This window comes from Molossus molossus, unplaced genomic scaffold (genome assembly GCF_014108415.1).
Source record: "Molossus molossus isolate mMolMol1 unplaced genomic scaffold, mMolMol1.p scaffold_m16_p_2, whole genome shotgun sequence".
In the NCBI taxonomy this organism is placed as follows: Eukaryota; Metazoa; Chordata; class Mammalia; order Chiroptera; family Molossidae; genus Molossus; species Molossus molossus.
In genome coordinates, this window is record NW_023425355.1 from 23,122,495 (window position 1) to 23,136,622 (window position 14,128).

Consider the following 14,128-nt stretch of genomic DNA (forward strand, 5'->3'; position numbering starts at 1 on the left):
CAAATGACACGTTTTGTCACATGTTCTGTATATCCACTGGGATAGCAGAAATTAATAGGAGATTTCTGAACATTGCCTAAATTAGATTGGGGAAAGAATGTAACCATGTTTACTTTGTTTATGCTGATAAGCGTCCCTCAGTTGTAAAGGAATAAATTTATACTACGGTTGCGTGTAAAAATCCTTGTATTAAAGGAAATATAAGAATACTCATTGGGCATTTTATCTTAGATAATTAGTGTCTTGGTGTTAGCGTATCTTTAATAATAATACATATGTCTTTATTATTGCATTATTATCTTCTTACAGACAGTATTTTATAATGTTTCATTATTATTTGTTCAATTAATAGTGCCAATACATGCATTCAGTTCAATCCATTGGATTCAAACCTCGTGGCTGTATGGTTTTACATCTGCTTAGAGAGAGGTCGCATTTGACTGGAGGCCTCATTTGGAGCCTGAGGACCATAGGGCCATTGATGACAAAATACTTTCGTGAAGTTTTTTTTTTTTTAATCCTCACCTGAGGACATTTTTGCATTTATCTTCAGATAGAGCTAAAAGGAGAGAGGGAAGAAGAGAGAGAGAGAAACATTGATGTGAAAGAGACACATCGACTGGCCACCACCCACACTACCCCAACTGGGGCTGGGGACAAACTGCAACCGAGGTGCGCGCTCTTAGCGGAACCGAACCTGGGTGTCTCTGGTCCGTGGGCCGATGCTCTAATACTGAGCCAAACTGGCCAGGGCAGTTCTTGACGTTTTTGTATTGAGACTCAAAATCTCTTCAGTCCCATCAAAGTAATTTCAAATAATTGCAGAATCTTTATATATTTATTTTACGTTTTATTTGTTTATTTTAAAATTTTATTCTTTATTGATCTTTTAGAGAAAGAGGAAGGGGGAGAGAGAGAGAGAGATAGAAACATAGATGAGAAAGAACATCAATTGGCTGCCTCCTGCATGCCCCCCACTGGGGATCGGGCCCACAACCTGGGCATGTGTCCTGACCAGGAATTGAACCTGCGACCTCTTGGTGCACAGGTTGATGCTCAACCACTGAGCCACACCAGCCGGGCTTATTTTATGTTTTAAAATTAATTTATATTTTATTGTGATAAGCACATTTAACAACAAATATACCCTCTTAACACATTTTATTTTTAATCCTCACCCGAAGATATATTTTCCTTCTTTTAAAATTTTTTTATTTTCAGACAGAGTCGGACGGGGAGAGAGAGAGAGAGAAACACCAGTGTGAGAGAGACACATCGATTGGTTGCCTTCCACACGGCCTTGCGGGGACAAACTGCAACTGAGATATGTGCCCTTGACCGAAATCAAACCCATGACTCTCTGATCCACAGGCTGATGCTCTAACCACTGAGGCAAACCTGCCAGGGCCCCTCTTAACACATTTTTAAATGTACAGGACATTATTGTTAACTGTAGGCACAATGTGGCACTGCAGATGTCTAGAACTTACTCATCTTGTATAACTGAAACTTTATTCCATTTGAACATCAACTCCCTATTCCTCCCATCCTTCAACCCCTGGCAACCACCATTCTACTCTTTGTTTCTATGAGTTTGACATTTTAGATAATTTATATAAGTAATCTATAGCATAAACATAAAGCTTTCCGATTACTTATAGAAGTACTATATTAGCATTTCTTATGTCAGCATTTATCCTTCTGTAATTCATTTAGTACATTTAGCATCATGTACTCCAGGTTCATCCATGTTGTTGCATATGGTGGTATTTTCTTCTTTTAAAAGGCTGAATAATATTACACTGTGTGTGTGTGTGAGTGTGTGTGACATTTTCTTTATTCATTCACTTCTTAATGGACATTTAGGTTGTTTCCATATCTTGGATATTGTGAATAATGGTGCAGTGTACACGGGAGTGCAGATATCTCTTTGAGATGCTGATTTTACTTCTTTTGGATATGTACCCAGAAGTAGGATGGCTGGGTCATGTGGTATTGCTAATTTTTTTTATTCATTGATTTATTTTAGAGAGACAAGAAGGGAGAGAGATAAACATCGATGAGAAAGAACATTGACTGGCTGCCTCCTGCATGCCCCCCGCTGGGGATCAGGCCCACAACCTGGGCATGTGCCCTGACTGGGAATCGAACCAGCGACCTCTTGGTGCAGGGGTCGACGCTCAGCCACTGAGCCACACCGGCTGGGCTAACGGACTGTTTTAAACTAGCTTTTCTGTAGTAATTCTCAGAACAGCATTGCCCACTCCTGGAATTCTTACCATTTCTTGAACCCAGGATAAAGCCAAGTTGCATACATAATATAAGAAAAATATATTATGATTCAAAAAAAAAAAACAACCCAAAACTGTGAACTTGAGATATTTGAGACATCTAATCTTAATTTTAAATAACTTGTTCATTTAAAGAAGAGAGAGGTTGAAGTATATTTTAATGGAAAAAAATGCAAAAATAAGGCATACAAAAATGAGCATTATGTATGTCTGGGTTAGTCAGGAGGCTGTTTGCAGAATAATCTTAATGTATCCTTCATACTACAGCATTTTTATCCTATGTATACTTGGTTAACCAGTTTCCTATAAAAGGGTTTAAGACATATCGAGAGATTAGGGCAGTTTTCTTGACTATTACTTTGGGTTAAAATTACTGAATGATTCTAGAAGTAATTTCAATATGATTCAGATATATATACATATATTAGATATATATATATATAATAAAATGGACCAGATTCTGTGTACGTGCAATTTCCTGCATAGGGGTTGGTGGTGAGAGGGTGGCTGTTGAATATATTCAAAGTTGTAACTCCTTTCACTGGTATTTCTAGCACCTGCTAGAAACAAAATTTGAATATGTGTGTGTGTGTGTGTGTGTGTGTGTGTATGCGTGTATATATTTATATGTATTGTCGAAGTGAATGACTATTGAATTGTCATTTCTTTATATAGAGTTGTCTTAGCTGGGTGTGCTGGAAAATTAGAATAAATTAAAATGCTGACTAGGAAAGACACTGTGCTCTTAGATCCTTTGAGGAACATATGTGATGATTTTAAAGGACATACATTAAAAGTCATTTTTCTTCCAGTACTAGCAATAACTATTATGTTGAGTAAACATGGCCAACTACTTGTCATCTCTGAAAAGATTATGATTTTTAAGTGTAATTACTATCTAATCTGCCTAGACTGCATCATTTTAGGTTGGTGATACTGATAAAACTTAGAACTAACTCTTAGGACTTTAGTTACTCAGATAATTTATTTTATCTGTTGTTTTATAGAAAGTTTACTTAATTTTTATAAATTTGCACCATTAAAACAAAGGTGATCTTATGGACTTGCTGTATTTTGATGCCTTCTATGACATGTCTAGAAAGTTTTCCAGATGCTAATGTCTTTGAACACATAGCTTAGCAAAAATATACTGTGGTTGTGTTGATTTTCCTCTAATGAAAATCAGCCACTTCTTTGTGATGTCCTTAACAAAGATTAGATCAAGTAAAATACTAAAAATAATTATTGCCTCAAAATTTAAAGTCATAAAAACAAAGAGCAGGATTATGGCCATATGATTCAGTGATGAAGCTTAGGGGCATGAGTTGAGGGGCAAGAATATATTTTTGGTCGAAAAAAATGTTGGCTTTACTCCTATTTTCATACGGTCTCATGACCTCCAACCTTATTTTTATATTGGAAGAAGGAAACGGGTAACACATGAGCCCAATGCTAGCTGCAATATTTCTGGATAGGAGGGCTAGGGATGTGGTCCAAAGCTTCATTTTCATAGCAGGCAGCCAGGTTGTTTTAGCCTTTGGTTTTGGGGATGGCGTATATGGGTGAGAGCTGATGGAGATAATGGGAAGCTAAAGCCACCCCTTGGAACTGCCACTCTTCACAGTTTCAGGTCATTTTAATTGTTTTGAACTACAGGATTGCTTTTGAATACAGCATAAAGATGTCTTTTGTTCTAAGAAAGGAAATAGTACTGAAAAAAAAAATGGTGAGGGAGACCAAGCTAACCTACTCAAAAGACCTTGTCTCTGAGGTTTGTTAATTATGTGTATGCAAATGGGTGCTACTGTGGTGCAGCAAAAGGTTCATATCTATTCTTCAAAGCAGTCTCAGCAGGAATTTTTATATGGCAACCTGTTCAGCAGTTTAAGTTACCTTAGGTACTTCAAAGCAATTCCACTGAATTAAAGACTTGCCGGAATTTTAATCTAAGTTAGGATAAATGCATGTCTTTTTCCTCAATTAGTCCAAATTAGGGAGATTTTACTATATATTTAATTGCAGTGCTGCTTGTAGGTACCTGGTAAAGAGTAATTAATGTTAAGAAGCAGCAATTGATTTTTGGTTCTATTTAGCTTATCTTTTCTGCTTAAGTGCTGATATTTAATTTGTAGGGAAACCTCTAAACAGGTCTATATTTTTATGTTTATCCTCTTCCTCGAACTAATGAAATAAACACATTTATTGATTTGGGCATGAGCTTTATTAATGTAGTTAATATGCCTTACTAATGTTCGTCTGTGCATTTGGATTAGCGCCATTATTGTTTATGAATCAACATTTTTCTTTCAGCTCAAAAGAATGCAGACACTTTAGAGGCGAAGAAGTCCCAGCCCACAAAGAAGAAAGTGAAAGAGTTGAGAGTTTTGGATCCCAAAACGGCCCAGAATCTGTGTACGTGCAATTTCCTGCATAGGGGTTGGTGGTGAGAGGGTGGCTGATGAATGTATTCAAACAAAGTTGGAACTCCTTTCACAGGTATTTTTAGCACCTGCTGGAAACAAAAATTCTGTGTAAACCTGCTTGGGTTTGCCTTTTTGTCATTCAGCCACAAAGGAGGCCATCCTCATTGAGCCTTCCTCCGGCTGGATGAAATTGATGAATAATAGACCTTTGGGAGGGACCAATAATTAGGCGTTGTCAGAAGACATAGGGAGACGTACGGCAGAGTTGAAAAGAGTATTATTTGTGTTCCTTCAGCCTAGTCACATTGGGCAAATCCTTCTCTGCCGTTCATTTACATTCGAAGTAATTGTGTGGGAGCTGCTTCAGTGGTTAACCACTCACTGCACCTTACAACTGGTTACTAAACCTGAAAACCTTTAACAGACCAGTCAGCCCTTAAATATACTTCCTCTAAAGCAGCCAGACAGTTCAACCCATCTTCATTTAAGTAGGCTTAAATATTTTACTTTGACAAATTCTCCCCTGTGCATTGAATTCAGCGTTCTTTTGTCGCCACCGAAGGCTGTGTTTATATTCCGAGGACACTGAAACACTACGCATGAGAAATTTCGACACATCAAGCATTTCTAATTAAGCACAGAGATACCATAGGAGTTTATTTTGTTAAAGAACGTGCTATAGGGAATCGGATGAAAATAAACAGCTCATCATTCTCCTGTCAGTCGGAAGGTGGCTGTCAGAAAAGCAGTGTTCTAATAGCTGTTGTGAATGTGTGCGTTGCTTATCTGACTGACAGTACATAGTCTTTATAAAGTGGGTGTTCAGTATTTTTTTTTAAAACACAGTATGGTCTTAATTGCCAGTTGAGATCTGTCAACATTATTAATTTTGATTACAGCATTCTCATTTAGTGTCTAGGTAATCATGTGCTTAGACAGTAAGGGTTTGTTTTTGTCTTTTGTAAGTGACAGTGAAGTCAAACGGATCTTTACATGAAAAAAGTTCTTAGGAATATATTCCTGTTCTGATGATAAGAACACACAAGTGTTCTTTAAAAGGTATCTTTAGTGGAGGCTAAAGTGAAATGTATTATTGAAAAATAGGTTCTGAGCCCTGGCCAGTATGGCTCAGTGGTTAAAGCATCGGCCCTCAGACCAAGGATCTCGGGTTCAATTCTGGTCAAGGGCACGTACCTGGGTGGCAGGTTCACTCCTTGGCCCTGGTCGGGGTGGGTGCCTGAGGTAGGCAATCAATGTGTCTCTCTCACCTCAATGTTTCTCTCTCTCTCACCCTCTCTGCCTCTGTTTCTCTATCTCCCTCTCTCTCTCTAAAAAATCAATGGAAAACATATCCTTCAGTGAGGATTAACAAAAATACAAAAATTTAATAAAAAGAAAAGAAAAATATGTTTTGAGTGAATATAAGCTTTCTGGATATAATTTATTGAATTATTTCGATATGACAGAATATGTATTTTTTTTCCCTTTATCGATTTTTTAGATAATTTAGGAAAGGAGAAAAGGAGAGAGATAGAAACATCAATGAGAGAGAACATCGATTGGCCGCCTCCTGCATGCCCCCCACTGGGAATCAGGCCCACAACCTGGGCATGTGCCCTGACCGGGAATCGAACCGGGACCTCTTGATGCATGGGTCGACGCTCAACCACTGAGCCCCACCGGCCAGGCCAGAATATGTATTTAGTTAAGAAGACATTGACAAAGGAAATCGTGCACCACATGAGTGTCAGCAGGAATGGGGAGAGCATTCCTATATGGGAGAACTGCAAAGCACATTGACATGCTTTTCTTGTATTCGGTGACTTTATTGTCGTTCTTGAGCAGTACTGTCTTGGATGCACCTGACAGTGTCCACACCGAATTCTACTTTGAATTAGAAGGCCCGCTTGAAATCAAATCTCTAACTTTTCATGGGTCATTTTGTAGCAGCTCAATCTAAAAGGCATAAACATGTAGTTGTCAATACTATTAGTGAGAGTTTTATTTTGTGTATAAATATGTGATAGCTGTAAACTTTAGAGCCTGTGATAATAGGCCATTTCCCCTAGTTGAGTGGTGATCAAATGAGAAGTCCTTTTGCTTGTTCATAACTCTGTAAATTAATATTAGTGACTGAAGTTTCATATTTTGAGCCTGTGAAATGAGAATCAGGTATTTATTAGGATGTTAATTTAAAATTTGGGCGCTCTTCCATTTTTAATAAAATCACTTTTTATTTTAGCTATCTTCCTAGGATCATATCGTATGCCATATGAAGATATCAAAAACAGTATTTTGGAGGTCAATGAAGACATGTTGAGTGAGGCCTTAATTCAGGTAACTTGCATATTTTCTGTTTAAAATTCATTTTCACAGGTGTTCCTAGGTTGCTGTCTTCTGACTGGAGTTGCGAGAAAATGTTCTTCTGTGTTTGGAGAATGGAATCAGGAGTATGTCCCTGTGCTGATAGAGGATTCAACATAGACCTAGGTTCCGTTTCCGTTTCTGCCGTGTACTAGATATGTCTGTTTTTTTAAATTTAAGTTTCTGCATATGTAGGCATATCCTGCTCTCTTATTCACTGTGCAGAAAACTGCATGTATTTCATCATCACCGTGGCTCTGTAAAGTAGATATTGTTATTATGGCTATAAAAGAGGAGAGGCAACAGGTTAAATCGCTTGCTCGTGATCAATGGATAAATGGTCAAGTTCTCCTCTGTTAGGCACTTAACATGTGCTGGGGATTGTCCACGCACAAGATATATTTCATCTCATTGAGTCCCACAACAATCCTATGAGGTCAGTACCAATACCCTCATTTTACAAATCAGGAAACTGAGGCTTAGAGAGGTTGCCCGTGTCATATAGCTGTAGGGGGCAGTGTAGCCAAGCTGGGCTTCAGAACAAAGTCTGTCGTGCTCAAAAACTATTGCTCTTTCTGGTCTATTCTATTCTGCCTCCTATGGACAAACTATTTCGGCTTGTGATACTCTGCGTCCTCATCTGAGATCACAGGGCCACTGTGATGATTAAACCCCAAAGGTGCTTTCTAGAATAAAGCACTATACAAGATCCAACATATTAGAATGCTTGGTATGTCTGCCCCTGTCTGGTTTAATTTCTAGGCGGAAACACTGCAGAGATTTTTCCCAGAAAGGCAGTCATTGTAGTTTTCGGTTGTTGTTTGTTTTTGAGCCATGCCGTTTGCTTTGATTTTAAGACGACCGAGTAGTTTAATGCTGTAATAATTTTGCCATATCTTCTTCAGACTGTGTCGAAATCTCAGAGAGCCAGCATTTGTCATTTGCCCCTCTGTGTCTATGTGGAAGTTCTGTTAACCTACAAGTAACAAGACCTTTCAGAGTGAGAGGCAAACAAGTGTTTATTTGAGATCAACAAGAACAGCTATTCTGGAAACCCTGATTCAGGCAGAAGCCCAAGTGGTGTTCTGGTTCGGAGACAAAGGCAATGGGTATTTATGAGAAAGGGAAGGGGGACAATTGCATTAGTAGAAGGAAGGCATTGCTATTGGTGCAGATAGCATAACAAACAGCGGTGTTAATTCTCAACAGTGCTTTACATTTTCAGTCCAGTAGTCATCAGCCCAGTAGGCATAATAATTGCTTTCTCGTTATCTTTGCAAACAGGTCTTTTGCAAGGCACAAGGTCGATTAGGCCAAGTCCAAAGGTTATTTCGCCCTGTTTTAACATCCCAAGGACTTAAGGCATAAGATGTGCAAGGTAGTGTCTCTGGCATGGCTGCGCTGGCTCCATTTTAAAGGGGCTTTGTTTATATTATTGTCTACGGTTCTTTCATTTTTGTAGTGGAGGTTTGCGTTACAGTTCACCTCATGCATATCTTTTATTTTTACTTTGTTTATTTATTTATTTATATTCCTCACCTGAGGATATTTTCCTGTTTATCATCAGATAGAGTGGGAAGGAGGGAGAGGCAGAGAGGCAGAGAGAAACATTGATGTAATAGGGCCCCATCGACTTGTTGCTTCCCACGCGACCCGACCAGGGCTGGGGGCGAACTGCAACCGAGGTCCGTGCCCTTGACTGGAGTTGAACCTGAGACTCATTGGTCTGCGGGCTGGCGCTCCAACCACTGAGCCACACCGGCCAGGGCTCATGTATATCTTTTAAATATACATATTCACTTTCTCTAGGCCCAAGGTTTAATCAGTTGATATAGTGTGTTTATTACCATGATACACTTAATTAATCTCAGTAAGAGTTACACTTTGATAAGAAAGCCCCTGGTGGTAAAGTTTTTAGAAAAATGTTTTTCTCTGTGCAACTAGCAAGTCCATAGTTCTCTGAGTTGAAATGGTGAGTTGATCAAATTTCTCCTGTCCCTTTTAGTCCCATGATTCTTTTTCTTTTTTTCCTTTATTGATTTTAGAGAGAGGAAGGGAGAGGGAGGGAGAGATAGAAGCTTTGATGAAAGAGAACATCGATTGGCCGCCTCCTGCACGCCCCCCACTGGGGATTGGGCCCACAACCTGGGCATGTGCCCTGACCGGGAATCGAACCGGCGACCTCTTGGTGCATGGGTCGACGCTCAACCACTGAGCCACACCAGCCGGGCAGCCCCACAATTCTTTGTGCAATAGTCAGAATGAGCAAAGCATTAAGCCTGAATGGGATTTAGTTCTCTTTTTTTCAATTGGACAGTTGAAATTTAAACTACAGAAAGCAAACAGATTTCCGACTCCTATTCAAAAATTGAAGCTTTCTAGTCTTTTCTGTATAATCAAGTTAGAGTAAAATAGAACCATATTTTGAAATTTTAATGGGGTCATCTATTTTACCCATTAAAACTGTGCAGTTTTTCCTTTATATGCCTTGGCAAATAAATAATGTAAATGTGCAGGATGCTACTGTGGTTTTTATTTCCCAGTAACATTAAAAACTATTATTTTCTAAGTCATATTTTTAACTCTTTAGGGAATGTAGGAAGAGAAAGGTTCTCACTATGAATGTCTCTCTACTATGCAACAAGGTTTTAACTTGTGTATATAGAAATGTATTACCTGGTTTCAGCCAGTGTGGCTCAGTGGATTGAGTGTCGTCCCATGGACTGAGAGGAAGGAGGCAGGAAGGCGGCAGCTGATTGATGTTTCTCTCTCACATCAGTGTTTCTATCTCTGTCTCCCTTCTTCTTTCTTTGAAAGAATTTTTTTATTTATTTATTTTTTATCCTCACCCAAGGACATTTTTGCATTCATCTTCAGATAGAGCAGGAGGGAGAGAGGGAGGAAGAGAAAGAGAGAAACATCGATGTGAGAGAGACACATCGAGCGGTTGCCACCCACACGACCCCAACTGGTGCCAGGGCCAAACTACAACCGAGGTACGTGCCCTTAGCAGGAACTGAACCCAGGACTCTCTGGTCCACGGGCCGACGCTCTAACCGCTGAGCCAAACTGGCCAGGGCTCCCCTCTTCTTTCTTTAAAAAATCAAAAACATATTTTAAAGAAAAGAAATGTATTACCTGGGATTTTTTTTTTAAATGTTTCACTGAATTTTGTGGAATGAACAATATATATTTGTTTCTCTCTCTAAATTGGGTAACCCTGGTCCAGTTGGGAGGAATAGAATTGCTTAAAATTTAGAGATGGCAGTAAAATCCGTCTAAGTTGTTAGATTTGCGGGTTTAATCTTATCCACAATGGCAAAACAACTGCTTGTGGAATCATATCATTATGCTCAATTTTGGATCGTACCCTGGGAGGGTGAGCGAAGGAGAGTCACGAAGTGCAGGTACTGCCAGGCTCCTCCTGAGCGTGTCCGTGCCTTATGCCTCATTCATTTCCTGTTTGCCGTGCGTGACTTCACCTGTCTTGTCTCTTCCTCTTCTCTAGACCTCCCTTCCCTTTTCTAAGCTTTTATCTCTAACCTTTTTTTTTTGTTTTTACATAATCTGTGCCTCGTACCCTTTGCATCCTTTGCCCCACCAATTTTGCGCCCGCTTTCTGTTTGCCCCCCACGCCAGCCTGCGTCCCTCGCGGTGCCAGCTACCCAACAATTTTCTCTCATTTCTTACCCTTCTCCATCAAAACTCATTTTCTTAGTTCTGATTGTAGGAGAAAACAATTTAACAGGCAATTTGCTAGTATGCACAATTGGAATTACGCTGCTTGGATACACACAAGGCGCAACTGGTGAGGAACTCACCGGGGTTATTAAAGTTAATACAGCGTTTATCCAGACCAATCAAATGCCTCAGTGTCTTCTGGTAAGCAGGAAGTTTCTGGGTTGAAGCAATTATTTCATTTTCCAGCACCCGAAAGAGTGCGTGCCCCCTCAGGAAAGAAAACAAGACCAGAATCACGGGTACCTCTTCATCCCCTCCCAGAACCGTTTGCTTCAGTGATGCAAAAGTAACATCAATTTGCCATTCATAGGCGCTGTTTCCCATTTATGTCTAATTACCATGTAGCACATCGATAATGCATAGCATTAAATATGTATCATCAGATTAACTTTGTTGTAAGCTCTATTTGATTACAGTGCTAAACTCCATCCACGCATAAACATAGTTTGTTGCTCATGTGGCATGGTTGTCTCCTCCTAACAACAAAACAACAGAAAACAATTAAGAACACATTGCTTTCCAGGGACTTGAGTTAACACCAGTATTCTCTCTCCTCGTATGGGTCAGTAGCCTCTTCCTGCCAGACAAGTAATAGATTTTAGTTATTTGGCAGGATTAATGTCTTACTGAAAGAACAAGAAAAAATAATCAGCAAGATGAAGCTCAAATTTTAAGGTTGTTAATAAATAAAAAGACGAATATCTCTTCTATTTCAAAACGTCTAAATGTCAACTAGAAGCTGAGTTTACGACGTGGACGACGTTGCAATGTCCGAAACTACCGAGAGCAGGAGCACATAGAAACATTTAACAAGTAATCATATCCTGAAACGGAGGAGCTCTTAATGTATGCGATTATGAGTTAGCTCCAAATAATGGGTATTCAAGTTAGGTGATGTTTGGAGTTATTATTTCATCTTTGAAGATCTGCTGAAGTGTAATTTAATTGTATCTATTGAGAGAAAAATCTAAGACCAGTAAGTGTTTTTAGGATATCAGTGGTAAAAATGAAATATTTGTAGATACGCTTCCTTATAGAACGTTGACGAAGAAATTAAACTAAGAGTTTCAAAAATGTAATTCAAGTCTTAAGGGAAAAAGAAAAGTATGCTCAGCCCTGGCCGGTTTGGCTCAGTCGTTGGAGCGTCGGCCTGTGGACCAGGGAGTCCCGGGTTCGGTTCCCGCTAGGGGCACGTACCAAAAAAAAAAAAAAAAAAGAAAGAAAAGAACCAAGTGTGTTCTATTTTAGAACATTAGTGCGTGCGTGCAAATGATTCTTAAATGCTGTGGAAGTTCATGTTGGTAGGGAGTTTACGGTCACATTCACAAAGCATATGCAGAAAAAAGATGATTAACATAGTATAATATTACTGCAGAATAACTTGCAAAGTTATTTGTAGACAACCAGGGGTTCACATCTAAGTTCAGAAACCCTTGAATTTTCCCAGTGGGTCCCCAAAGGGGGCTCTGAATTAATTTCAGGATAGGAATTAACATTAGTATTCTGTCTCCTACTATGGGTCAGTAGCCTCTTCCTGCCAGACAACTAATGGATTTTTAGTTATTTGGCAGAATAAATATCTTGCTATAAAAACAATTCATCAGCAAGATCAAGCTCAAATTTTAAGGTTATTAGTAAATAAAAATACTAACTTGAACTTCTAACTAATATTTGATATTTCATTTGATTAAAAATGTGGGCAACAGACCAAAGTAGTATTAACAGTATCTCTAACTTTGTCAAATAGAAATAATAAATATTTTCATATCACATTAAATTTGTGATAGATATCTTGAAATCTTGTCTGTAGTCATTACTACATCAAAATTATGCTGCTTATTAAAGCTGCCACTGGACCTTATTTTTGAATGCTTTAATCAAGAAGCACATCCATGATATCACAACGTATTTCTGTGAATATGCTGATATCTATTTCAACATAATTGCTTTTCTTGTAGTCCTATGTTCTTATTCTGAGAAGGGATCCACAAACTGGTGAAAAGGGTTCATGACACAGACAAAAAGGCTAGAAACTAGTACAGAAACGTTTCCCTATCAAGATGGTGGACAAAAGTCGTTCTCAACTTCAGTTTCCCCCTCACAGCAAAGGACACCATTGTAAAAACCCCAGGCCCAGGGTGGAGTCTGAAGCACCCTCCTAAACCAGAGAGACCAAGAAGGACCACATTCGAAGGGTACGAGGAATAGCTACATTCTGACCATACTGCTCCTCCCCAGTCTGCTCCTCTTGTTGCATCAAGAGGACCCTTAGGGACCTATGGCTTCTCCAGTGGAAAGAGAGAACCCTAGGGGGACATCCAACCATACGAGCATTATGGGATGCTTCCTAGAAGACCCACTCACCTCATGGAGATTCATTGGGGGACTCTGCAGAACTCGGCCTCCGTGGATCAGATAGAGATGGAGAAGGAGGGATGGGGCCCTTGGCTGACCATGTTCTGCTTTGAGGACTGACTGCCAGAGACGTGACCCAGCCCCTGGCTCTGCCTATCTCCAGGGCCACTTGGGTGGCCCCATCCAGCCAGGGAGCTCAGTTGGCAGTTCTGCCTGATTTGGGTCCCCAGTCACCAGGCTGTACCAGCCATGGAGCCCGACCTACTGTCCTGCCCAGACAGGGAGTGAATGTGCAGCCCTGTACACATGCTGAGCATAGCCTCCAGTGCCACCTGTCCCAGAAGCCTGGCCAGAGAACCCAGGTAGCTGTGCGGCCCATCCTACGGCCCTGCCCAACTGTGCAGCTTACCCCCTGGCTCTGCATGATCAAGGGCCCCGAACAGGGATTCTGGGCGGCCTCAGAGCCCAGCCTGCACACACACCACGCCACAGAGTCCAGCCTATAGCCCTGCGTAGCGGCGGAGTCCAGCCATGACCCTGCCCAGTTGTTGGACAAAGACTGTGCCCTTGCCCGGGCAGTGAGCACAGCCAGTTTCATGCCCACTTGTGGACTACACCCTAGGTACAGTTGGAGGCCCCTCTCGACCAGACAGCTCGGTCAGCGACCTTGCCCAACAGTGGAGCAGAGCCAGCGGCTTAGCTGCTGGTGAAGCGCAGTCAGAGAGCCTGCCTGACATCGGGGCACAGCCCGTGGCCCTAACTGAACATGGTCCGGCAGCAGCACCATTCACTCAAAGAGCACAGCCCGAGACCCGAGCTGACCAAGAGCAGTTGCAAAGCACAGACCATAACCCTGCCTGATTGCAGAGTCCAGCCAATGGTACCATCGGCCTGGGAACATAGCCTGTGGCCTTGCCTGACCAGAACTGATTGCAGAACCCAGCTGGTGGCCCC

General features: G+C 40.7%; 1 protein-coding gene across 1 annotated transcript in view; it reads left to right on the plus strand.

The window, feature by feature from the left end:
- Positions 1 to 14,128, plus strand: part of DIAPH2 (diaphanous related formin 2) — a 924,489-nt gene that overhangs the window by 378,364 nt on the left and 531,997 nt on the right. The window contains exons 18-19 of the mRNA XM_036270453.1: positions 4,602 to 4,703; positions 6,957 to 7,051. Coding sequence (XP_036126346.1) covers positions 4,602 to 4,703; positions 6,957 to 7,051 — 197 coding nt within the window. The remainder of the gene's footprint in view (positions 1 to 4,601; positions 4,704 to 6,956; positions 7,052 to 14,128) is intronic.